Source organism: Moschus berezovskii, chromosome 6, assembly GCF_049115385.1.
Source record: "Moschus berezovskii isolate FMDL1 chromosome 6, NW_MosBer_1.0, whole genome shotgun sequence".
NCBI classification, from domain to species: Eukaryota; Metazoa; Chordata; class Mammalia; order Artiodactyla; family Moschidae; genus Moschus; species Moschus berezovskii.
The window spans coordinates 75830731-75858688 of NC_142465.1; the positions used below are offsets into that span (position 1 = coordinate 75830731).

Genomic DNA, 27958 nt, shown 5'->3' on the forward strand with positions numbered 1-27958 from the left:
TAAAGGAGATGCAATGTATCAAGGGTTGGTGAGAAAGAAAAATCAGTCCTGTTTTCTTCCCTTTGTGGAAATATCTGGAGATTGGAAGAAAAAAGAACTTAGGAAAAAGGAAAGGGTTTGGAGGGGAGTAGAATTGAGATGCCCTTTGGCTGTTTAGATTTGGAGAGATGTTGTCTGCTTCTTTGGCCTAGCCATTTCTGATCTGTGGGTAACATAACTTCAGAGGGCTTCCCTGGTGTCTCAGTGGTAAAAAAGAATCTACCTGCAATGCAGGAGAATGAAGGAGATGTGGTTTTGATCCTTGGGTCAGGAAGATCTGGAGAAGGAAATGGCAATCCACTCCAGTATTCTTGCCTGAGAAATACCATGGACAGAAGAGCCTGGTGGGCTACAGTCTATGGGGTTGCGAAGAGTCAGCATGACTTAGCAACCAAACAACATACCTTCAACCAAACAACATACCTTCAACTCAGGACACTTGAACTTAACACTTATCTTCCTGACTCCAGGCGCTATAAACCTTAATTGAATTTGAGACCAAAGTCCCATCAGTTCGGGGAAGGTATTTCATAGGATGAATCAGCATTACTTAGCTATAACCAAGTCAGCCAGTTTCAGATGGTGCATTTCACAAGCTTTCCAAGCTGTTTGTCTAGACAAAGGTTTTCTTCAAAGCTCCCAAAGTTATCATTGTCTTCTCCCAAAATGGGTAACAATCCCACCTGTCACCTTGGGAATGAGACTTTCGATGGAAATGTCGACCAGTGGAATCCTTCACAGAATGATCACTTCGTGTCCCTTCGCTTTCAGCCATTGCCAGCCCTTTCATGTCCATCACGCACACAGGATTCTGGGAGAGGGAAGAGGGCCTGACGCTGCTTTATTGGTCCATGAAACCGTAGAACCATTCCCAGCTCTTTGATTATCATCGCTGAGTTGTGTTTGTTTTTATGCACAGGCTCTCTGGGTGGTGAGAATGATTTTTTATCTGTTCGTAGCTATTTAGCTGCAGTCCTTTGCCAAAAACCTGTCAGCAGCCTTTTCTTGTTGGGTTAGTCACTATCATTAACCATGGTTAAAATGGAACTTAAAAAGCGGCAGAAGTGTGTCCAGACAATCAAACTGGTTTCTGCCTGCAAAGCAAGCCTTGAGGGGGGCACTGAAGACATTTCTTATATCCCTGACAGTAGAAACACCTCTGAAGGAATCAGATCTCAGAATCACAGGACTAGAAAGGGCCTTGGGAAATGACCTGATTCAACCCCAGGAGTTTTAGTGAGATGAACGATTAACCCATGCAGGGCAAAAGCATATCTGTTCTCTCTTAAAAGACCTCTGGTAACAGAAATTCTCCATCAGCTGACATTTCCTGAGGGCCTACCTGACAGCAGGTTGGCCCTTCTATGTATTATTCTCATTTGATCTTTACAACCATCCAACGAGGCATGTATTACATGCCGCTTTCATTTTAAAGATGAAGAACTAAAATTTAGGAAATTAATGTATCATACAGATCAGTGGTAGTAAACCGTCTATGGTCGGTCTTCATCCATCCATCTGTACATCAATCCATTCATCAGTCAGAAAATATTTACTAGTTGCCTACACAGAGCTTAACTTTAGGAAGAGGAAGAGTCAATAAACAAGCATAAATATGTTTTCAGGTGGCAATAATGGCCAAGAAAAATAAAGCAAGGATTTCTGTAATTCAATGACTTTTCACTCTGATTTTCAACCAACATCTCTTCTCCTTTTACTATTCTAAAGCAGTCCTGTGAGGATTCAAATGACTAGACAAAGCTCAATCAGAACAGTCATTTGGAGCAGTCAAAGAAAGAAAATTAAACTTGGCAGTCAAAATACCTAGTTCTCCATGCCTGGCTCTGTCATCAGTTAGTGCCCTTCAGCAAGCTACTTGATCTTTCAGGCTACATTCCAATTTGTAATGAAGGAATAATACCTACCATGCAAACCTAATTAAATTCAAGTGAATGGCTCATATAATCCTTTCTCCCACCCTCCCTCATTTGTTTGTTGGCTTGCTTGTTTATTTATAGGTAACAAATAAATTTAGAGAGATGCACATTCCATAGACAGAATACAATCCATTTGAAAAGCCAAGAGGCCCTGAAATATGGAATGGTTAGTTTTTGCGGGCTGGGTAATTTCACAGGCTAGTTGAGTGGGAGTATTATCCCAACTATTATGAGGAAGAGGCGGCGATGTCCAGGAATTGGGCCACTGCCCAATTTTTGGCCTTTCAGTGGTTGGCCCTGGAGCTGTCCTGGCACTGGTGGGTGTCATTTTGCATATGCTGCTGCTGCTGCTAAGTCACTTCAGTCGTGTCCAACTCTGTGCGACCCCATAGACGGCAGCCGACCAGGCTCTGCCGTCCCTGGGGTTCTTCAGGCACTGGAGTGGGTTGCCAATTCCTTCTCCAATGTGTGAAAGTGAAAAGTGAAAGTGAAATCGCTCAGTCATGTCTGACTCATAGTGACCCCATGGACTGCAGCCCACCAGGCTCTTCTGTCCATGCGATTTTCCAGGCAAGAGTACTGGAGTGGCTTGCCATTGCCTTCTCCGTTGCATATGCTAATGTATCACAATAAGCATATATGGCTCAAGGCCACTGGAAGCTGAATCTTTTGCCATCTTGGATCTAGTTGGTAGTTGGTTCTAACCAGTTTTTGTCACATCCTATGGCTGTCATTCTTCTAATGGTTGTTTAAAGGGGAATGCGCCCTCCCCTCCAGTTTCATTTCCTCCTCAGAGATTTTACTCATATATTCTAATGGGAAGCAGAGGGGGAAAGGTGAGTCTTCTGAAATTGCTTCAAGGCTGAGTAAGGGCATCAATCCTGCCTAGCCCTCCCTCATTTCTTAAGGACTAAAACCATATGTAAAAATGTTGGGTACACTGCAAAGCAAGAATGGTGATTTTTAACGTGTAAAGCACCTACTATATGTTTGGTACTTTTTTCATTTACTACACGTCTATCTGCAAGGTACAACTTCAATCACCACTCACTTCTCTATGATATGTCCTTACAACACTATCTTCAGATCACTGGTATTTCAGATACTAGTTTCAAAGCAAGAGCCTTTAAAGATCAGAAACTATTATAACTTGGCACACTCCAAGGTGCTTGATTAACAATTAATAGCATCTTCATACTCAGCTGATCCAGATCAACCCAAATCATGCTCTCTGGACAATGTGAAAATCCCATGTAGTCAAGCAATGTAGCAGATGCAAAAATAAGGACATAAATGAGAAGTAAGGACAGAAGGGGTAATGTGAGTTGTGTATTGGAATATCAGGCACAGGGAGTTGTAAACACTTCAGCAATACAGATGAGGCTAAAAGCAATTCTCAGAAATAGGAGAAAGTGACTTTAAAAAAGCAAGAACAAAATAGGAAAACCTAAAAAAAAAAGTTATCTTGTATGTAAGCTTTTAAAGGTTATATGAAGATCAAAATGGGAGCATCTTAAGATCTGAAAGACTTTACTTCAACATTTGAATCTTCAGTTCCTTGTTGCTCCACAAAACATTTCACAAAATTAGAAAATTAGTGAGTGTTCATATTTTATGTCTCATGAATTGGTTTTCGCAGCCACATGTTGATGACAGGAATTACACAGTCCATCATCAATGTGTGAATGTCAGTGCTTTTCAAAATATTACTGATAAACATACTGACTTTAGAGGCCTGAAAATGATGTGCACAGTAATAAGACTCATTTCATGCCTGGTGAAACTCAGACAGTCCCTTATGAAAGTGCATTCCCAGCTGTGACCATGTGCCCAGGCATGGGGAACATTTAGAGCAATAAAAACAGCTGGTTACTTCAACTTTGTTTGAACATTCATTTTCAAATGGCTTTTGCCTCAAATGAGAAAATGACATCTTTAGAACAAGGAAAACAACATTTGCAGTTTTCTTCTTGAACTCAAAATATTAACTATTACTTCCCAAGGTCATTAATAGGACCAAGTTTGGGGAAAATGCTACATATAGAAAAGCTTATAATACAGAAATGCCATGGCACAAACAATTTTTATTTCTCTACCTCATTTGCTCCCCTCTCCCCTCACCAGAGTGACTTTCAAAGCGTCCAATAGGACGTAACCTAAGTATCTTGGATGATCGGCAGCATTTCCGGCACTGACATCACAGTTCTGGAAGTAGACTTTGCTAAATGACATCACTGGGAAAGCCCAGTTAGAGGGAGTCCACACAGATACTCACTGTTGCCTCATCTCTAGAGATGGGAACCTAGAACCTGCCAGAAGCCTGTTTCTCATCCTCAAATGCCCTCCAGTGTCCACAGGTAAACTGCATCCTAATGATCACTGGGCCAACCCAGAGGCACAGTAATATATAATTACTGCATTAAGATCACTAATTTATTGGTAACTTTCAAACTCTAAACCCATTAAAGTTACTCAGTGCTCAAAGTAAAGACATGCTATTTCATGTCACATTTTTTTCAGAGGAAGTCTGCTTTTCTCTAGCTAGCATTTAGAAGATACTCCAATGGGGGATTTTATTATAAGTTGAGGGATAAGTGTTAGAAAAGAATATCTTTAAGGCGCATCTCTGAAAGCAGGCAGGGAGAAAATCAGAAAACAGCAACACTGACCAAAGTGAATCAAGTAGAAACACTAACTGTCCTAAGCTATGAAACATTAAGCATGAAATATAAACAACATATTACGACTTTATTAGATTTTTCCATTTTAGGTCTGGACTCAACTGTGGCCTTAGTAACCTATAACTTTAACATCTTCGGGTGTCACAGTACATAGCACCTCATCTGATTAGGTGGCACAAGACTAGTCAACCTGTCAACACAGAGTAACCATTAGCATCACAGCTGCGGCCATTTGATGTTTTATAATAATTCAATCACAAATGTAAAGATACTCAGTATTTTGTGGGGGTTCTCCGATGCTGCCTTGTAAGTTATTATTGAAGAAAAGTCTACCTGACCAGGCCTAATTCATGACAGACACCAGCTGATGCCATTTTTACAGGTAAGTCAAAACTCTGCCTTATGTTTAGAATGACAAAGGTAACAAGTCTATGAAAAGTTATTTTCTTTTGGGTACCCATCCCTATACTCCACACACATCTCCCCTCTATAACTTGTCCCATTATCCATCTGTTCAACATCCCTCTTTGACCCATCTGTATGCACTAAGTAAGAACAATATTTAGGGTTTTGCTCAGTGTAGGACAAGGCAGTATGAGTGGAAAGTGGACAAAGTGACAGAGGGAAAAAAGACATTCCAAAACCTCCCTATTTAATAGAATGTTCTTCACAATACCTCACAGGCTGGAAACAGAGGTTGGTGTAAAGAACTTCATTCTGATGAAGAAAGACTTGTGTGACTGAGTAACGCAGATTCTTGACTTAGCCTCACCCCCTAACAGATTTTTCTAAAAATATGTGGGATAATCAGGGAGGAAGCATATACACTTCTTTCCAAGTGGGGGCAACATGACTCCTTCCGGAAGGTAAGTTTACAACATTGACTCCAGAATTGGAAGCCGCCCCACCAGCCATTTTGGAACAGGCAGCTAGAGTTGCAAACCCTGGAACCTGTCAGGCCTCGAGTGTGATGTCTGAAGAGCATTTTTGTCCACTTCAGGGAGGGTCAGTGGTGTGCGGTGGCCGTGGTCAGGGTTCTATCCTTTGATAACAGCAATCGGCCTCAGTTTAATGGCCTTCTTGCTGATTCCAGCATCATGGCAGGTGTTCACCACATCCGTCACGTTCTTATAGGACTCAGGGGCCTGTAGGGTTGGAGTTAAACATTGCAAAAGTCTACATAAAATGGAATCTTTCAAAGTATTAATCTCCACTTATAATTACAGAAATGCACATTCAAACAGCACTGAGTTGGGTGGTTTGTTTTTTTTTTGCCTATAAAATTAGCAAAGATTTAAAAGATGATTAAGTTCAGTATTGGTAAGGTGGCAGTATGATAAACATTCTCATCTTGTTTTATATTTTTTCTGTATCTCTCTAAATTTCCCCAAAGAACGTGTATCACTTACATAGTAGGAAAAGTAGTAAATGTAACTGAATAAAGCACACCAATATCCAACTGAAAGGAAATGTACCAAATCATTCTCTTAGTGGTAACTATCTTTGGATGGTAGAGTTACTAACAATATTGATTTTCTCTTATATGTTTCTATAGTTTTCAAAATTCCTGGAATGAACACATAATACCTTCACAATAAGGAAAGGTTGTTACATTCACATATATAACTAACACTGTATTCATGCATGTGTACATGTGTATATATACATACACACACACAGTTTGTCTCTGTGGTTTCTAGTAGGACCTCCCCACCTTCCTTCAGTCTTGCCACCAACAGAATAAACCTCTTCACGCACACCTTTCATCTCCATGCCTGTCAGCACAGCAAGCTTAGAACTCTTACTGAATCCCATGGGACTGTGTGCACACCCGTTTCTGAAAGCCCATCTCTCACTCCCTTAAAAGTTTCTGGAATGTTTCCACTGTGACCCCTGAACTCCTTTTCACTGAGTCAAAGGCAAAGAACTTCTTCCCTTCTTGTTTAAACATTCTCTTTGCCTTCTTGTTCTTGCTGAAACATGGATCTACCATGAGGATGTTACTTCTGCCTCCAACTTTCTGAAGTAGCAGCTGTTTTCTCTCCCAAACTGGGTCATGCCATTAAGTTGAGAAGTGGGACAGGTGTCCCTGCTCTTCATGGTTCCTTTCAGACCATTTTCCCTCCTTTCTCCCAGTTTTGAATTTTGAATTTTTCTCTTCATGGTTCCTTTCAGACCATTTTCCCTCCTTGCCCCAAGTTTATAAATTCTGCAAAATTTATACCACCTACTACTCTTCTTGCTGCAATCATTTGCTGGAATCTGTTCCCATTGTTATTTGAAGGTTTCCAGCTCCTGGGTCATCCTGAGCCTCTCCGGCTATAATTCTGAACACTTTCAATATCCAGGAAGAGGATCCTTTCAGTACCTGGTTTCCGAGTTCCTTGATTGCTGCTCCTTCAATGCTTACCTCAGCCATTCACTCCCAGAGTGACAACCCAGAACTAGTCATCACCAATGCTTACAACTACCCCAGTCTCAGCTCCCAACATAAGGCTGGTTAACACAGCCTAGGTTTTCACCTCCAACAATCCTTTAAACCTCACAAGACCCACAATCTTTCTGCAACCCATCAACAACTTTGATTATCTTTCACTGTGCTGTACTTGCAACCTCGACTAAAGGAAACTCAACATCTCTTTCACGCCTCCACCTATAGAGTTGAACGTGGTTGAAAAACACCCAACCACTGAATTTAAGTTCAGGTGGATCCTTGACACTGTCCTGCCAATCACCTAAATTTCACTATGCCAATCACTCACTCTTAAATGATGATTTCATCATACCTGAGCTCCTAGCAAAGACAACCCCCATGAGATCTCACCTTCTTTCATCTCCTTAGTTCAGTTCAGTTCAGTCGCTCAGTCGTGTCTGACTCTTTGAGACCCCTGAACCACAGCACGCCAGGCCTCCCTGTCCATCACCAACTCCCAAAGTCCACCCCAACCCATGTCCATCGAGTTGGTGATGCCATCCAACCATCTCATCCTCTGTCATCCCCTTCTCCTCCTGCCCTCTATCTTTCCCAGCATCAGGGTCTTTTCAAATGAGTCAGCTCTTCGCATCAGGTGGCCAAAGTACTGGAGTTTCAGCTTCAACATCAGTCCTTCCAATGAACACCCAGGACTGATCTCCTTTAGGATAGACTAGTTGGATCTCCTTGCAGTCCAAGGGACTCTCAGGAGTCTTCAACACCACAGTTCAAAAGCATCGATTCTTCGGCGCTCAGCTTTCTTCACAGTCCAACTCTCACATCCATACATGACCACTGGAAAAACCATAGCCCTGACTAGACGGACCTTGGCTGACAAAGTAATGTCTCTGCTTTTTAATATGCTATCTAGGTTGGTCATAACTTTCCTTCCAAGGAGTAAGCGTCTCTTAATTTCATGGCTGCAATCAGCATCTGCAGTGATTTTGGAGCCCAGAAAAATAAAGTCAGCCACTGTTTCCACTGTTTCCCCATCTATTTGCCAGGAAGAGATGGGACCAGATGCCATGATCTTAGTTTTCTGAATGATGACCTTTAAGCCAACTTTTTCACTCTCCTCTTTCACTTTCAAGAGGCTCTTTAGTTCTTCTTCAGTTTCTGCCATAAGGGTGGTATCATCTGAATATCTGAGGTTATTGATATTTCTCCTGGCAATCTTGATTCCAGCTTGTGCTTCTTCCAGCCCAGCATTCCTCATGATGTACTCTGCATATACGTTAAATAAGCAGGGTGACAATATACAGCCTTGACGTACTCCTTTTCCTATTTGGAACCAGTCTGCTGTTCCATGTCCAGTTCTGACTGTTGCTTCCTGACCTGCATACAGGCTTCTCAAGAGGCAAGTCAGGTGGTCTGGTATTCCCATCTCTTTCAGAATTTTCCACAGTTTATTGTGATCCACACAGTCAAAGGCTTTGGCATAGTCAATGAAGCAGAAATAGATGTTTTTCTGGAACTCTCTTGCTTTTTCGATGATCCAGTGGATGTTGGCAATTTGATCTCTGGTGCCTCTGCCTTTTCTAAAACCAGCTTGAACATCTGGAAGTTCACAGTTCACATATTGCTAAAGCCTGGCTTGGAGAAATTAAACAGTACTTTACTAGCGTGTGAGATGAGTGCAATTGTGCGGTAGTTTGAGCATTCTTTGGCATTGCCTTTCTTTGGGACTGGAATGAAGACTGACCTTTTCCAGTCCTGTGGCCACTGCTGAGTTTTCCAAATTTGCTGGCATATTGAGTACAACACTTTCACAGCATCATCTTTCAGGATTTGAAATAGCTCAACTGGAATTCCATCACCTCCACTAGCTTTGTTCCTAGTGATGCTTCCTAAGGCCCACTTGACTTCACATTCCAAGATGTCTGGCTCTAGGTGAGTAATCACACTGTCGTGGTTATCTGGGTTGTGAAGATCTTTTCTGTACAATTCTTCTGTATTCTTGCCACTTCTTCTTAATATCTTCTGCTTCTGTTAGGTCTCTACCATTTCTGTCCTTTATTGGGCTCACGTTTGCATGAAACGTTCCCTTGGTATCTCTAATTTTCTAATTTTCATCTCCTCAAGGATATTTCTATTAGCAATAGTAACAACTACTGTCTCTGTGTACTGGCATACATTATGAACAGTTTTATGCTGCATACTTATCAAAATTTCACTTACCTCTTCCATTACCAGCTTAGGTGAGGCAACTCGGATTGCAATTCCCATGTCTGCCAATTTGTCGAGGACGTCCTGGAAATCTAAATTACGTCTTGACTTTGCTCGGGACAGTGCACGGCCCTAGGTTGGGAAAGGAATGAACTTCATTTATAAATTATGTTCAATCCCAGCGATTATTTAAACCCTTAGGATTATATGCTTTTTCCTTGACTTCTTTTTAAACTACATAAAGAATTAAAAAACAATTTTTTCCTATTTCATCAAGCTTATAATGTGCCTTTTGTTGTAAGATTCATATCTTTGTGGAAAACAAATGTGCATTTACAAAGCATTTTAAGACTCAGTTTTGTGTTTTTGATCACTATTAATTATCAAGTAAATACAAATATGTTAATTTAAAATTGTAAATGCTAAGTCTATCATCACAAAAACTCTGTGCCGTTTGTGATTTAAAACAGTTTCTCAGCCTTAGCACTTACTGACGTCCTGGATTAGGTAACTGTCATACACACTGTAAGACACTTAGCAGAGTCTTTGGCCTCTACTCACTACATGCCAACAGCAAAATTCCCCTCCCCGACTGTGACAATAAAAAATGCCCTGAAACATTGTTGAGGTGTGTGAGGGAAGATGATTTTGATCACTGGGTGAAAAATTAGAAGTTGAGAGGCAACTGGAAACAAGAAAGGGTCAGAGGGAAAAATAGTACAGTTTATATATATGTATCGGAGAAGGCAATGGCAACCCACTCCAGTACTCTTGCCTGGAAACTCCCATGGATGGAGGAGCCTGGTAGACTGAAGTCCATGGGGTCGCTAAGAGTCGGACACGACTGAGCAACTTCACTTTCACTTTCATGCATTGGAGAAGGAAATGGCAACCCACTCCAGTGTTCTTGCCTGGAGAATCCCAGGGACAGGGGAGCCTGGTGGGCTACAGTCTATGGGGTCGCACAGAGTTAAACACGACTGAAGCAACTTAGCAGCAGCAGCATATATATATATGTGTGTGTGTGAGGGCCTGTCCGGTTGAAAAGATATCCTAGACAGTTTCTATTTTCCACTCCATCACCAGCTAAGAACGTTAATGACTTAGAAAAGCAGTTAGAAAACTGGTTTGGGAGCCAAATCTGGCCTACTACCTGTTTCTGTAAATAAAGTTTTATTAGACACAGCAAACCCACTTGTTTATGTACAGTTGCTTTCTACTATGATGGCAAAATGGAATGGCTCCTACAGAGATCTTCTGACCCAAAAAGCCTAAAATGTTCATTGTCTGGTGCTTTATAGAAAGTTTACCAACGCCTGGCTTAGAAGAATCAATATACTGAAATAGGTGAGCAGTCTGCACAAGGGTCCTAATTTGCAAAATAGGGCATTTCCTCCAAATCTTGAGTGGATCTACCCAGTAAGGAACAAATAGTGCTAAAAGCTAGGTCTGTAAATCACTGAGAAACACTGTGAGGTAAACCTGCATCAGGTTAAGTTTTATCAGTTATACTAGTGTGACAATTTCTCAATCTGCATTTTGTGGATTCAGAGTTGAGGAACAGTCCCTAGCCATACAATGAGCTCACTAAAGTTGAGATACTTGGTGACGTCAGTATATATTACTAGACAGTATATATTATGGGGATAAACTCATGTAGAAGACAAGACAGATCCAAACCTCAACTTTGTTAATGTTCAACCAAGGGTTTCCCTGATAGTTCAGATGGTAGAGTCTGCCTGCCGTGCGGGTGACCTGGGTTCAATCCCTGGCCCTGGAAGATCCCCTGGAGAAGGAAATGGCGACCCACTCCAGTGTTCTTGCCTGGAAAATCCCATGAACAGAGGAGCCTTGCAGGCTACGGCCCATGGGATCACAAAGAGTTGGACACGACTGAGCGACTTCACTTTCACTTTCAAGTATATTTACCCATCAAAATGCAAAGCAATGACTACACTGAAGAGAGCCTTTCTAAGTAAGCTTCTGTTTTCATAACTCACCGCTCCATGACAAGTTGTTCCAAAGGTTTCAGTCATGCCCTGCTCAGTACCAGTAAGAACATAGCTACAGGTTCCCATGGTGCCACCAATGAGCACCGGTTGTCCGGTAAGCTGAGGAAGTACACAAATCAAACATGTTAACATTCAGAAATGCATGAACTTTCCATGCCTGAGATTTAAATTTCCTCTTTCTCTAAAGGACTGTGGAGAAGCCTGGACCTCTATATGCATTGCTCTCACAACTACATTAAGACAGTATTTTGATTCTTTGATAACTGAAAGGTAAGGGTAGAGGATGGGAGGGAAAATGTGAGGACCAGGAAGACAGAAAACAGACCAAAGGTAAGAGCAAAACAAAACTCAAACGTGTAGGGAAGAGTTTTTAGGAAGAACCATCCTGAGCAAGTGTGGCTCCTGCCCTCTCAGGCTTGTTTCCTGATCTGTGAAATGGCTGGTTAAGGGTCCTTCTGAGTTGATCACAGCCAGACATCGAAAGAAGAGAAATGAAACAGACCGAGTTTAGTCTCAATCCTGTCTTCTAATCATTCAAAGGCCTTAAAAAGATAATCTTAATGTATCTTAATGGAGCAGAATATTCTCCACGCAGCATTGTTTAGACAGCACACTGCAAGCACAGATGAAGGGTGAAGTCGTGCTTCAGAGAAGACTGGAAATCACTGTTCTCATGGATGACAGACTGTTTTCTTTTCACAATTGCTGCTTTCCTGTTTAAATTCGCCCATATTTAGAACTGTCCAAATCATGCCCCCACTGCTTAAAACCACAAATAGCTCAGTACGTACTTGGTAATCAACTGCAATGAGGGGATGGTGAGGAGGGAAGGCTCGGGTGGACCCCTTCCTGTGTACTAACAGAGTCCGCTCCTTCCCGTCCACCACATGCTGTTCTACTTTGGCAATATTGTGAGAAACATCATAGATCACATGCAGGTCCAAGTCATCAGGGGTTGTGTTGAAAACCTTGGCAAAAGCCTAAGAGAGAAAGCTTAATGTTAATAGCCAGAACTAAGTCTTCAGAACTTACTGATTCTAAAAGTTCTGTTCCTGGAGGGAGTGAGGGATCTAAAAGTTCAAAATTAGTAAAATTATTAATCTTCAGGCAAAGGACAAAAACTGTCTTTAGACCACAGAGCAAGTTTCACTGAACAAATTGCAACTACTCTTGGGACTTCCCTGGTGGTCCAATGGTTGAGAATCCACCAGCCAGTAGAGGGGACACAGGTTCAATCCCTGGTCCGGGAAGATCCCATATGCCATAGGGCAACTAAGCCCACAAGCCACAACTATTGAGCCCACATGCCTAAAGCCTGTGCTCTGCAACCAGAGAAGCACCTTCAAGTAGAAGCCCGAGAACCGTAACTGGAGAGTAGCCACTGCTCCCTGCAATCAGAGAAGGCCTGAAAGTAGCAACAAAGACCCAGCAAAGCCACATTCTTTTTTAAAAAGAAATCCTTTGGGGAGGAAAAAAAGATTACAACTACTCTTGATCTCACTCTTCAGAAATGCTTCCTCCTCAGCCTTCTGAATTTTAGGGAACAGGACTTCCACCCTCTCCATTGCTCAAGGCAAATTCTAGGAATAATTTTAGTTTCTCTTCTCCTACCAAAACCAAATTATATAGGCTTTGACTTGATTACACTGTTTTAAATCATTTAAGTTCATCATGTATAACTAGGAACAGACAAGCAGCTTCAACTGTACCTGACGGGTTAAGAATGTCATGGAAGAGCGGTTGACCCAGGCATAGTTCCCAGCCGCTGCCATTCCCTTCAGGTAGTCCTGACCCTCTGGGGAAGCGATTCGAGCACAAGCCAACTGACGGTCGTTGACTATAATCTTGTCTCTCTTCATGGCTTTTTCCATAGCTACAAGTGCATCTGAAAAGAGAGAGAGCAACAAGTCCAAGTCAGCCGGCTTTCCCTTTATAATTCAGATTTACTGCAGAAAGGTAGGCTATATTCAAAACCATTCTAAAAAGAAACAAATAAAATACAATTTTCCATTTAAATTGTTTCTGAGCTCATCTACTTGTTGGTTAAGATGTATTTATGAAGAATCTTCTGTCAGAGCTATCTGACACAATGTATGTGGACTCCAAAGAAAACACTTCCTCTCTAGGACTTACTCGTAAGGGGAACGGAGCTGTACAGAATTAACAACATCATGGTCTGAGTTACTCTTTTCCTGGCATGTGAATGAGAAGTAGCAAAACGTGTATTACTATCATGGCTTTTAAAAATAATTTTCAGTTACTTAACCTAAAAGAACTGGAGACAAATTGCTATATCTTCTGCAGGCAAATCGAATTCATGATAAACTGTAGAGAAGTACTCAGTAGAAAGTTCAGAAATGTTAGTCAGTGCTCCATACACCTGCTAGACAAAATACCCTAAACAGGCCATGTTGGGACAAATCATTAAATTCCCACAGAATGAAACGTACATACAAGGATGAACCATAATTGTAACTCAGAGTTTATAATTTCCATGTGCCCATATAACTTATCCTATATCCATAAACCTTTTCACACATCCTATGAATTATCCAAAATGACCTCTATTTCCCTGCCTCCTGCTTTTGTTTATGCTATCTTCTGGTCATGAATGTCCTGCACATATGATTGTTCAAATGTTGTGTGTCTATGAAGTCACCTCTAAAATCTTTTACCCAAACATTTTGTCTCTTCCATAGTATTTTATCAATTACTATCTTTTGTCTTTAGTTTTTCTTTTTAATAAACATGACATCTCTCTCATGAGATAATTTGACGGCAGAGTCCTTGCTATTTCATCACTGATATCTTGATAAATCTGCATCTATCATAAATTCTACAATTTAAGATTTTTATTGTTCTTTCTTGGTCAGATAGTAACAGTAATCTGTAGAGTAAACATAAAAAGTGGAGCTTTTACAACAGCAGACAAAATAATTATTCTCATTTTTTTCCAACAAGCAAGTTAAGGCCTAGTGAAGTTAATTTGTTCAAGGATGCGTTGGCAGTGAGGAGAATGAGGGTAAATAACTACAAGTACACTTTCAGCACTTTCTCCCTTAAACTTCTATATGGTTCCCCATAAAATGTACTTTTTAGCACCAAGCCAAAACTTAGGTCCAGAATATACCTGTGGCGACCTGGTGGCCCAAGCCTCTGCTTCCACTGTGGATCATCACACACACCTGCCCCTTATGGTCAATGCCCATTTTCTTAGCAGCATACTCGTTGAAAATCTCATCCACAACCTGGATTTCTGCATAGTGGTTGCCTGCTCCCAGAGTCCCCAGCTACAAAAGTGAGAATGATAAAACAGCAGCTACTCTGGTTTGAAAAAATCCATTTAAAAAGCAAACAGGCAGGAACAATCAACAAAAAGATAACCACACAGTGTTTTATGTAATAAAGAAACTTCTAAGCTTAGAAAGGTTTCATTTCAAGTACTATTCCACACAATTAAAATAATGTACAGCAGTTCCTGCAGTTTATTATATCATTATTTGCTTGAGTTACAACACATCAAAAGCTTCATCAACCAAAACTCAGACCATCAAATGGCTCACAGGACAATTTAAACATCATGGAGAGAATGGCCAAATTTTGGGATGAACTCTGATGAATGCTGACTCTTACACAACACATCACTGGAAGGATATATACCATAATTGGAGCTAATAGATGATTTAGGGACCCAGAAAATGGCAGTGCAACAAGTCTTCAGAGGTTGCCTAGTTTCAACTTTTATCTCAATTTTCAGCTAAGAAAACAAGACCCAGAAGGCAAGAGACTTGCCTAAAATCATAGTGAATTGGTGGCAAAGCCATCACAATTAGTGTAAATTTCAAACATCTGGTATATTTTTATCTCATGGACACCACGAATTGACAAGGTATCTGTTTTCAACTTAGATGATAGAAAACTTTCAGCCAAATCTGTAGACTGTCAAAGTTTCTAGATAAGCAATTTTGGTATACATTTTAAGTCTTATAATCATATTTCATTTTCTTCCCATCCACTTCTAATTCATGACACCTTGTTTTATTTTACAAATATCTGCAAGCTCCTGACAACTTTTTAAAAGAATAAGAATGAAGCATAAATAAAATTGTGTTCCTTTCAATGTACTCTGAAAAAAGCTGGGGATATACTCTCCACACATGGCAGACAGACTTTTTTCTCCCCCCTCACCAAAAAAAAATACATGAAAAAAATGAATGTCTCCCCTCCAAAGTGAGTGTTACCTGGGGAAGGCCTCTTTTTTTAGCCCTGGCTGAGACTTTATTGGGATCAGCTTGCAGCATCCTTCCATACTCCTCGCAGTGCTCCTTGTCCTCTGCCCAGGCATAGCCTTCTCTCAGGGACCAATCCACACCCATCTCCAAGGCCTCCTCCAAGTCTCTGAGTGAGTAACAAGGCGAAGGTCACTTCACAGCCAAGGCAGATCAAAACCTAAGAATGACCACATCTCAAAGGGCAGAGGAAAGCACTACATTTATTGCCTGTGCCTCAGGCATCGTGTGAGACATAGTTCATGCTATTAGCAGTTTGTTTTCTGAGCAAAGCAGTTTCATAAATAACTGAATACTAAAGTACTAAATGCCACATTGGAGATGATTATAGTTCTTCACGTTTTTATGCCCCTCATACTTTTCAAATTTTATTTACCTCTCTGATCCCGAATTCTATGATTAAGCAGCCACAGAAAATGTATAATTATAACCAACAATCATTATCTACCACCAACTTTACCACAGTTAACGCTAACTTTTCATAGTAACTTATGAAAAATAACGAATAATAAATAAAGCTATCTCAATGTCTTCAGGCAACACAGGTTAAATTTTAAGGTTTATTTCTACCTTCACAGAAGTACTACCTAGCTTTACTGTATCTGCATTTTGAAGTTGAGGTGTATACACATTAAATCCCTAGAAGGAAAAAGCTCTCATCTTTACCTAAAGGTCCAGTCCTCTTTCAAAATACTATCAGGAGCAATTACAATGATCAATGTGCACTCCCCACAACAGCTCATTTCAAACATTACCTATTAGGACAAAATTCCTATCAAAAATATTTGTAAACATGCTTGGAATTTATTAGATGTTCCAAGTATGCTTTTCAAAGTAGAACTGCATGTCAGGGACCACATAAAATCACAGAATAAGCATCTTTAAAATGTATCAGTTTTACTCGAAGTATTTTTTTGGGGGGGGGTGTTTTGCTTTTTGGTAAATAGGAGTTGTATATAACAGGAAATAGCTAAAACGTTTTAATATTAATGTCTGTACATGTAGCTGAATAGAACACAAAATTCACACAAACTTTAAAGATAAAACAGAAGATATTAAAGAGGAACACTTATTAAGCACACCCTGCAAAGTGTAAGGTGCACAGCTTTACACAAGATAGGACACAGTACACCAATGGCCACTAAAAGGCCACTGCAGTGTAGTCTTACATGGAATTCTCTGCTTTGGAAATACATGGTATCGTAGGTGAAGAACAAACTCAGGGCTATCACCCAAAAAGGAAGGTCGTCAGTAAATACATCTTTACTGACAAAGGACAGTGGTGTTCAGAGTATAACCTCTGAAGCCAAAGGATCCTTGATGTGAATCCTGACTTTACTTACTAGCTTATTTACTATTATCTCTTTAAACCTGTTTCCTTTCTTGTAAACCAGGGAAAATATTAGCATTATTACCTACACAAAATGATATACACATCCACCACCACACAATGCTCTGCACACAGGAAATGCTCAGTAAACATTAGTGGATATTATTCTATTTAGAACCGTATGTCAAAGGCTGTCACAATGAACATGAATTGACTGTTTCTAACAAACGTTTTGGACCTCATGCTTAAAAAAAACAATTCATTACACTTCCTGAAAAGTGACTGAACAATCCCTATCTCCTAAATGTCCTACACTGGAAATCCGTGAGAATCATGTGGTTATTATCTCTCATTCCATATATTGGAAACTTTTGTTCTTACTTGGCATTCATTGGGATGACACCTTTTGACCCCACTCCCACAGGAATGTGGTCAAACATAGCTTGGGCAAGTTGCTCTTTCACAGGCTGAACATCACTTTCATCTAAATTGGTTCTCAGCAAGCGGACACCACAGTTAATGTCAAATCCGACACCACCTACAAAATAGAGAAAAATTAAGTCAAATATTAGCAAAACCAGGTGGTCAGGCGTTGTTACCAGTGGTTACCCAGTATGAATAAAGGGTTTAAAAGATAGCCACTCTTAAAGATAACTACGCTTTAAAGTAGCTGACAAAGTAGCTAACAACAAAATAATTTAAACACATACTAAAGGTACGCTGTGGGCCAAGGAGGCAAAAATAACCATAAGTAACATTTAGACCAGAGATTAAAATGTGAATTATGTGCTTTTCTTATCAGGGGTTCTTGAATTCTATTAGTCCTTTCAAAGAACCAATTTTTCACTTTGTCAATCCTTTCCATTGTACATTGTTTCATTAATCTTGCTCTTATTTCCATCTTTCTATCTTTTTTGGGTTTAATTTGTTGTGCTTTTTGTTAACTTTTTGAGATGGATGCTTATATCACTGATACTGTAGCCTTTCTTCTTTTGTAATCTGTGCACTGAAGGCTGTGTATTTCTAATCAAGGTATTAATAGTAACAATTTTTATATAGGTTATTTTAAAAATTATCATTAGTTAAAATTATTTTGTAGTTTCCATTATGATTTTCTTGACCCACAGGGTATTTAAATGCATACTGCTCAATTTATAAACATATGGGGTTTCTGCCCCTTAGTTTTTATTGCTCATGATTTCTAACTTAACTCCACTGCAGTAGGATACTACTCTCTGTATCAGTGGTTTTTAGGTATGGCCCAAAGATCATTTCATGCCTTTCAGTTCAGTTCAATTCAGTTCAGTTCCGTCACTCAGTCGTGTCCGACTCTTTGCGACCCCATGAATCACAGTACACCAGGCCTCCCTGTCCATCATCAACTCCTGAAGTTCACTCAAACTCATGTCCATCGAGTTGGTGATGCCATCCATCCATTCATGCCTTTAGGATAACTGTATAACAATGCTAAGACATTCATTAGCCTTTTAAATGCATTCTCTCTACTGTACAGTGAAGTTTTCCAAAGGCTACATGACATGTGATAACATGTTTGTTGTGAGGCATAATGAAACATGGAATGTGTCCTTACGTGGTACTGTTTTAAACTTTTTCAGTTTTAATTTCCAGTAAGGTAAACATCGATAAAAGCCTTTGAGACCAACCTTCAATAATTTTAAGAATATAAAAAGGTCTCAAGTCTAAAGTTTGAAAACTGCTACTCTGATTTCAATGCTTTGAAATTTGAGACCATCTTTGTGGCTCAGTGCATGGTTTAGTTTTGGTGAACACTCTATGTGCACTTGAAAAGAATGTGTATCCTACAATTCTTGGATGCACTATAATGTGGGTGCACATATAATCATATATGTATCTTAGAGGTTAAGATGTCAAGTCTGTAACAGGATTGTTCGCATCATCTGTGTCCTTAAGGACAAATCTGCCATGACCTCAAAAGAAAAACTAAAAGTGCTAAATATTGGGAGCATGTACTTGCACTTTTTCTCTGGATCTTAGCCTCACAAATTCTTACTGTCTCAACAGTTTTCTTATGGTTTCAACAGATGTGTTTTGGTTTGAAATTTTTACAAAGCTTTTCTCATTATTCTTGGCAGAGGACTGCTCTAAAATGATCCTGTCCACCAAAACTCTCAACATATAATTTGTATTTTCATCTTTTCTTCAGACTCTGAGAGCACAGATACTACTTCTGGTGTGAAGTATTTTCAGTGAAAGCACACCAGAGCAGAAAAGAAGTGTACAACTAGAAGTGGATTATAACGATCATAATGAGAGCAGATGCTTATCCAGTACCTCCTAAGTGTCGAGCATTGTACTAAGTATTTTAGCACGGCTTAATGCATCTAATCTTCACAAAAATATTATGTTGTAAGTAATATCATTAGCTCCAATTTGCCTAAGAGGTAACTGTGACACAAAGAAGATACACTAGCCAGGGAAGCGTTTTGGTTCGTTTTGTAGCCAATGTCTGAATAACGCCTGGCACAAAGTAGGAGCTCAAACAGTTTTAAATAAATATATGCTTTATTTGATATTTTAATAGCTTCCAAGTGTCCACAATTAATCCTCTCAGTAAATGAAGAAAAGAAATGATAGAACATGATGAAGCTGATATGCACACACAAAAAGCAGCCACAATCTATTCTATAAAGGCTATGACTCTGAGAAGCTACACACCTGACAGCAGACGTGCACAGTGACCTTACCTGGGGATACCACTGCTTCAGGGTCATTCATATCAAAGGCCGCCATGTTTCCAATGGCAAACCCATAACCTGAATGGACGTCAGGAAGACCAATGGATCGCTGAAAGAAAATCAGAAAAAGAAATACAGCTTTCTCCACCTGGCACTCTGGCTGCCTGACAGATCTCACTCTAAAACAGACTGGGAATTAAAACCTTCCCCAAGTCAAGATTCTGTTTTCATGAAATCTTCTCTATTGGTGGAAACTGGGTATAAAAATTCCGAATCATAAAGCTAGATATGGCAGGAAAGACTTTTTACAAAGTTTGACCACTGGCATTTTCCCACTTGCAGTTCAGCCAAAAGACAAAAAAATCCACAACTTTCCCTGCCCCCTCAAATCCTGACCATTAACTAAGAAAACTGAAAAGAGAAATGCCTCAGTACAACATGATATAGGAGAACCACACACTAATTTTAATACTATTACATTTTAAAGGTGATGCTTAGACATTGACAAATTGTGGTCATGTCAGGTTGACAGGAGAGAAATGCTAGATTTACAAAGGTCCACAGTGTTTAAGAAATAAGACAAATGTAACACATCTGATGGAATGAAAACTGTACACTGTCTACATATTGGGCCGAGGGAAGTATCCTGACTCAGAAAGAATGGAGATCACAACATGGTAGGGATGTATGCAGACACCTGAACACTTCCTTAAATGTACAAGCCACATCTCTTTATTTCTTCCCCCAAGTGCTGAACATAGTAACCTGCATCAAGACCTCAAAACATGTCTGCTGGATTTAACATCTACCCCTAATGGTGGAATCTGAAATGCAGACTCGAGTGGGGGCCCCACGTGTACCATCCATTTCTATCCCCAGCATGACCACCATACTCCTTTTCCAATCATATCCTCAATAGCTATGTTGTGCACCTCTCTCCCTTCCCTCAGTCCTAACCCTTATACTTCTTTCCAATCTTCCTCCAGTCATCCACTTGAATGCAGCCACACTGAAACTTTCACTGGTGGTACACTAACACAAGAATGATGTGTACAACAAGAAACAAAAGAACAAAATCTACTCCAAAGGTTCTCAAACACTTACAGATTCTGGCCACAGGCAACCAGAAACTAAGATATTACCCAAATTCAATTATTTCTTTAAATTACATGGTTATTTCTAGATGTTTGAGGGTCACTGTCTAGATGATACCACTATCAGCTACGCATGGCCATTCACCTATTCAACAAACTTTCAGACTAAAAGAAAGTGTAAGTGACTAAAACTCTGAATATGGACTCACATGAACAATCCCAGGCAGGGCGGCCACATTGCCAATTTGTTTCATGGCTGGCAGGAAGCCACCAACACCTGAAAACAAAATTTCAATATGAGAAAAGTGAACACATTTGATTGTAGGTAGTTCAGTTCAGTCGCTCAGTCGTGTCCAACTCTTTGAGACCCCTGAACCACAGCACGCCAGGCCTCCCTGTCCATCACCAACTCCCAGAGTCCACCCCAACCCCTGTCCATCGAGTTGGTGATGCCATCCAACCATCTCATCCTCTGTCGTCCCCTTCACCTCGTGTCCTCAATCTTTCCCAGCATCAGGGTCTTTTCAAATGAGTCAGCTCTTCGCATCAGATGGCCAAAGTACTGGAATTTCAGCTTCAACATCAGTCCTTCCAATGAACACCCAGGACTGATCTCCTTTAGGATAGACTGGTTGGATCTCCTTGCAGTCCAAGGGACTCTCAAGAGTCTTCTCCAACACCACCACAGTTCAAAAGCATCAAATTTTTCGGTGCTCAGCTTTCTTCACAGTCCAACTCTCACATCCATACATGACCACTGGAAAAACCACAGCCTTCACTAGATGGACCTTGGTTGACAAAGCAATGTCTCTGCTTTTTAATATGCTATCTAGGTTGGTCATAAATTTCCTTCCAAGGAGTAAGCGTCTCTTAATTTCATGGCTGCAATCACCATCTGCAGTGATTTTGGAGCCCAGAAAATAAAGTCAGCCACTGTTTCCACTGTTTCCCCATCTATTTGCCATGAAGTGATGGGACCAGATGCCATGATCTTAGTTTTCTGAATGTTGAGCTTTAAGCCAACTCTCACTGTCCTCTTTCACTTTCATCAAGAGGCTCTTTAGTTCTTCTTCACTTTCTGCCATAAGGACAGTGTCATCTGCATATCTGAAGTTACTGATATTTCTCCCGGCAACCTTGATTCCAGCTTGTGCTTCTTCCAGCTCAGCATTCCTCATGATGTACTCTGCATATAAGTTAAATAAGCAGGGTGACAATATACAGCCTTGACGTACTCCTTTTCCTATTTGGAACCAGTCTGCTGTTCCATGTCCAGTTCTAACTGTTGCTTCCTGACCTGCATACAGGTTTCTCAAGAGGCAGGTCAGGTGGTCTGGTATTCCCACCTCTTTCAGAATTTTCCACAGTTTACTGTGATCCACAGAGTCAAAGGCTTTGGTACAGTCAATAAAGCAGAAATAGATGTTTTTCTGGAACTCTCTTGCTTTTTCGATGATCCAGCAGATGTTGGCAATTTGAGCTCTGGTTCCTCTGCCTTTTCTAAAACCAGCTTGAACATCTGGAAGTTCATAGTTCATGTAGTGCTGAAGCCTGGCTTGGAGTATTTTCAGCCTTACTTTACTACCGTGTGAGATGAGTGCAATTGTGCAGTAGTTTGAGCATTCTTTGGCATTGCCTTTCTTTGGGATTTTTGGCAGAAATATAGTCAAACTTTTCTAGACTGGATTAAATGAAAGGGTAGTGGTTAGGACTACAACAGCAAAGTTTTCATGAGTGTGTTTGAGATGAAGTGGGAAAGATGGCAGCACACACACAGGAAAGCAGTGAGGGCAACCAGACTAATTACAAACATGCCGTCAGTATTCTGTGCAGACCATGAAGTTTGCCTGCAAATACTGTACTTGGAATTATAAGCCATAATCATTACATCTTATGCTGTCAATATAAAAAAAGCATTCTTTTAATTGTTCATAATATTTATAAAAAAAAACAACTAGTTTTACTCTAAATGACAAAGAGGGACAATTAGGAAGTGTTGCAAAAACACTACATGTAAAGTCAGGGGGATCTCGGGTTGTAATATCAGCACATCTTTTTAGATAAGTCAGCATGCCCTGGTGAGACAGACATGAAATTTATTTTAGGTTTGCTGACCTAAAAAATAAAAGGGTTAAAACTAGATTTCTATTTCGCCATCATCATCAGAATGTTATACATTTATCTCTATACCTCCCGGTAGTCTTGCAAGATAGGTGTCATAAACTCTTTTTTACAGATGAGATAACTGAAGTTCAGTGAGACTAAAGGCATACTGACTTTGACACAACTGGATCTGAATTCTGGTTCTGTTACTGAGAAACTATAGCCTTGGATGAACTAAAATGACTTAACCTCACTGAGCCTTGACTTAAACATCTGTAAAATGGAGATATCTTCCTCTTAGAGTTACTCCAAGAATTACATGCCATAAGCTATGTAAATGCCTGTACATTTACATAGTAAGTGTACAGTAAATGGCTGATCTTATTGTAACTGTCAGAGGTTAGGTGCAAAACCAACCAGGTCTATCCAACTAAAGTGCTTTCTAAAAGGCCAGGTGGCCAAAAATGTGATCACAAATAAGTAACAGGCTTTTTGTCTCACTTCAAGTCTTGATCATTCCTCGACAATACTTAAGTATTTTTCAATTATAATTATTTGAGTTACCATTTTCAGGCCACAAGGTACACACTAGTTGTACTGCCACACGTAAAACTCTATAATTTACGTACCACCACCACGACAGGCATTCCTTAATTCTTCAAACATTAATTTTTCCAGAGAATCATTCACATAGAAAACTCCTTCAACCTGGTATCAAAGAAAAGGAAAAATTATGTCGGAGCACATGGACCTGATATATAAGTACTAGATAGAATACAAGCACTGCAGACAATACTTATTTTGCTTTACTCTTCATAAAACACTTTCACACTACCTTAAATAGCAGAAAACTTCTTACAAGATGTTCCCATCTTTAAATATATTTTTAAAATGTATTTTACAATGTTCCACAAATCATTTTGTTTATTCTCCTACTCTCATAAGCCACATTTAAAAGTTCAACAGGTAAAATATTTTGTGTGCATGTGTGATTAAGAAAAGTCTTCCAACAATGCTCTCACTAAGGCCAAAGGTGTCAGTATTCCTGCGAAACATCAGTAGGTTTTGAAAAACAAGAATCGAAAACTCAGATCTAAAGATACAAATGCAATCATCTGACCTAAGCATACTTTTTCTGTGTCTAACACAACAGCATGCTACACTTTACTGTCTTCTGTTCTGATTTACAAGTCTGTACTTATGTAAACAGTGAATTAAAAAAAGCTTAGTTTTACAATCTATGTAATTTTAAGAGAATAAAAAAGCTTGATGACAGAGGTACACACAAGACAATGGAAGATATACTTATGTAACACCAAAGACGAGAACATGTTAATCAGAGATCAAATATTATGAAGGATCTGCCAAGGAGTGAAGAACCAAAGACTTAATAATCATCTGGACAAGAAAACTCATTTATCAAAAGGACAACGTCTGCATCTTACCACTGGGAGACTAACAATACCAGTTGATGGAAAATGTCTCCAGCACAATTTTCTAAAGGGTCGCATTTATTATTCACCATTTACTGAGGACTCATTATGTGTCAGGCACTGTACTGGATAGTAGGGCAGATACAGAAACTATGCAAGGTTGTCCCTTTGTGCAGCTTCCAGTCTAGGATGTGGCCCAGACTAGAACATGCAGAGTGTGCAACGAGGCAAGTGTTGTAATAGAAGCACAGAGTTCTACAGAAAAATCTGATGTAGAGGGGCTCAACAGTCTAGGGTGGTGGTGTGGGAGGGCTTCAGTTTGTTCCCTTTGTGAACACTGAGCTGGCTCCTTAAAGACAAGAGACATTACTCGAACAGCAACGTATTTAGGAGCTGAATGGAAAGATGACATAAAGATGGTAGAGAAGTGTTTCTCAGGAACAAAGAGGAATTTTTAGTGCAGCACATGGTTCTTGTGAGAGGAATGGAGATTAAGAGAGATATGAGAAATCTAAGTGTGAAATTCACTACTCTTAAGAGAATGGGAATTCAACACAAGCCTAGCAAAAAGGTCAGTAACTTTTTAAGAGCAATATATCAATGTTTCAACTTTCCATTCCCAAGGGAGAGGTGGTAGCAAAGTGCTGTTGAAACAGTTAATGGAAACTGCTGAGCAAAATCAGACTTGCTCCCATGCAGAATTAGCAGGAGCGTGTGAATTAAAAGTCAAGCTAGAATTGCTGTCAAAATATGACAATGTGTGTCACAATCCTCTTACGATGATCATTTTTTTTTTTTTCCCCTACTCCATTCGGAGAACCGGATTCCATAAAAAGAAACTAGCAAGGGAAAAAAACAGAGCAAAAGGGAGGTTTACCTCTACGGGCTTTTCCTCCCCTCAGCGTCTAGCTAAGTGCTTTGCTCATAGGTGAAACTCAATGATAACACTGAGTTAAAGAGTGGAGTGGCTCTCAGGAACTTTTACCAAGACAGAATCACAAACCTTCAGGACACTTGCAGGGTATCTAAAGGGATTTCAAAAGCCATTTAAGAACACATGCACCAAAACCTCACAAATGCCTTCTTTCTTCACTTTAATGAAAGATAGTAAGCACAAATGGCAAGGAAGCCCCAAAATAAGAGACCAGGTTTTCAAAATCTCTAGTATCAGGGTTCCAAGTTTCCGTTGGGAATACATCATCCTGTCAGACAAAGACATAAATTGGACACCACGTCTTAGCTGAGCTTCTACTAGGTGAATAAAGGAAGCTGTGCAACCGACTGACCCTCCAGGCCCTACTGACAAGTGCCTGTGAAAAAGAAAACACCCTGCCCTGTGACCTTTCTCGTCTGTTTCGAGAAGCAAGACTGTTCTATTAAAACTCTATCAATTAAAAAAAAAAAAAAAAAACCACCCCACAAAGAACAGTCGTCGTCGTCGTCGTCGTCGTGCAGTCTCTCTGTCGTGTCCGACTCTTTGGGACCCCATGGACTGTAGCCTACCAGGCTCCTCCCTCCATGGGATTCTCCAGGCAAGAGTACAGGAGTGGGTTGCCATTTCCTTCTCCAGGGGATCTTCCCAACCCCGGGATCGAACCCGGGTCTCCTGCATTCCAGGAAGACGCTTTAACCTCTGAGCCACCAGGAAAGCCCCACAAAGAACAGTACAGTGAACTATAAACTTGGTACTGTGAATACAGGTCCGTAAACGTTACATAAATGACCAGCATGACTCAGAGCTCTGAGCGGAGTTCGGCCCAAGCAACTCCACTCCGGACTGGCTGACCACCTAGTGGAAGACCACTGCTGTCTCCAAGGCCCAGGAACGGTCCGTTTATGAGACTTCTGCGTGAAACGCTTCGCAAAGGCCAGTTTCGTATTTATGTGGATGCCCTGGACGCATTCCGCTTTCTTCACCCTCTCCGTGCCGGGACGTCTCCACCGGAGACGTTCGGTCGGCACGGATGAAGCACTCACGGGCCGGAGGGGAACTGGGGGTGGACGCCCGGGGCCTGGAGGAAACCCGTTGGCGGCGGGGCGAGGGCGGCCCCCGCGCGCTAGGGGTCTGGAGGGGTTGGAGGAGGCCCCGCCCGGTGGGCAGGGAGGCGTCGTGGACCCCCAGCCACGGGCCCTGCTCCCCCGCCTCACCTGCATGTTGGGCACGAAGCCTTTCTTGATTCTCCAGCAGTTCTTATTGATCTTTTCCAAGAACTGCAGCTCATCATTATAATTGCGACTCATTGTGGCGAAAACTCCCGGCTTCGCTTTGAGTACCCACTGGCCGCGTTGTCCCGCTGACTGAAACACCACCTTCCGGCGCTCAGCGCGCAGGCGCGGCCGGTTCCGCAGCAGACTGGGCGACGGCAAGTGCCGAGGCTCAAAACTTGTATCAATCGCGCTCGCGCGCTCTCTCTCTTTTTCATTTACTGGTTAAGATAGACCATCCTCTAGCTTTTATCTTTGTGGATGTTAACTAGTCATTCTCTTCCAGGCTAAAGCTAAGGTAAATCCAGTAGTTTTTAGTATGATCTACTTATCTTTTGTTTTGGAAGTGCTTTTCAGCACTGAAAAACGCATTGAATCAGGATCAGGTCCAGTTCTAAGGAATCCATCTGCTTGTAGTCTCAGTTCAGTTCAGTCGCTCAGTCCTCTCCGACTCTTTGCGACCCCATTGACTCCAGCACTCCAGGCTTCCCTGTCCATCACCAACTCCCGGAGCTTATTCAAACTCATGTCCATCCAGTTGGTGATGCCATGCAACCATCTCATCTGTCATCCCCTTCTTCTCCCGCCTTCAATCATTCCAGCATCAGGGTCTTTTCAAATCAATCAGTTCTTCGCATCAGGTGACCAAAGTATTGGAGTTTCAGCTTCAGTATTAGTCCTTCCAATGAATATTCAGGACTGATTTCCTTTAGGATGGACTGGTTGGATCTTCTTGCAGCCCAAGGGACTCTCCAGAGTCTTCCCCAACACCACAATTCAAAAGCACCAATTCTTTTAAGCTTGGAGTTCACACCTCACAACAGCAGAGACATTACTTTGCCAGCAAAGATCCGTCTAGTCAAAGCTATGGTTTTTCCACTAGTCATGTATGGATGTGAGAGTTGGACTACAAAGAAAGCTGAGCCCTGAAGAATTGTTGCTTTTGAACTTGGTGTTGGTCACCTGATGCGAAGAACTGATTGATTTGAAAAGACCCTGATGCTGGAATGATTGAAGGTGGGAGAAGAAGGGGATGACAGAGGATGAGATGGTTGCATGGCATCACTGACTGGATGGACACGAATTTGAATAAGCTCTGGGAGTTGGTGATGGACAGGGAAGCCTGGCGTGCTGCAAACCATGGAGTCGCAAAGAGTTGGACATGACTGAGTGACTGACCTGAACTGAACTGAGTGAGGGAGAAAGCAATGTATGCAGCTGAGAAATAAAAACATTTAAACAGATACCAGAACGGAAATTATGTAATGCATCAAAATGAATTTGTGAACACATTAAATACTTTTGTCAGAAAAGAGCATTCCAAAGAACAAAACATGACAGTTTATCATTTATTCCAACAACACTAACGAGGACATCTATTGAGGTCAGATGAGCAATACAAAGATGAGTAAACGGCAGTTGTGGATGTCTAGGGCTTCCCTGCCTAGTCTTCTCTGATGACCAAGTACTCTATGAATG

The 27958-nt window shown here is 40.9% G+C and overlaps 1 protein-coding gene across 1 annotated transcript; it reads right to left on the minus strand.

Moving 5' to 3' along the window:
- On the minus strand, positions 1-26586 carry RTCB (RNA 2',3'-cyclic phosphate and 5'-OH ligase). The gene is made up of 12 exons (XM_055395601.2): positions 26423-26586; positions 23471-23549; positions 20948-21015; positions 19654-19753; positions 17309-17465; positions 15550-15706; positions 14439-14598; positions 13018-13193; positions 12100-12288; positions 11297-11407; positions 9309-9428; positions 1-5802 (listed from the first exon to the last, which is right to left on the minus strand). Exons 1-12 carry the CDS (start codon positions 26513-26515, stop codon positions 5695-5697), a joined length of 1518 nt encoding a protein of 505 aa, XP_055251576.2. The 5' UTR covers positions 26516-26586; the 3' UTR covers positions 1-5694.
- Between the last annotated feature and the right edge of the window lie 1372 nt (positions 26587-27958).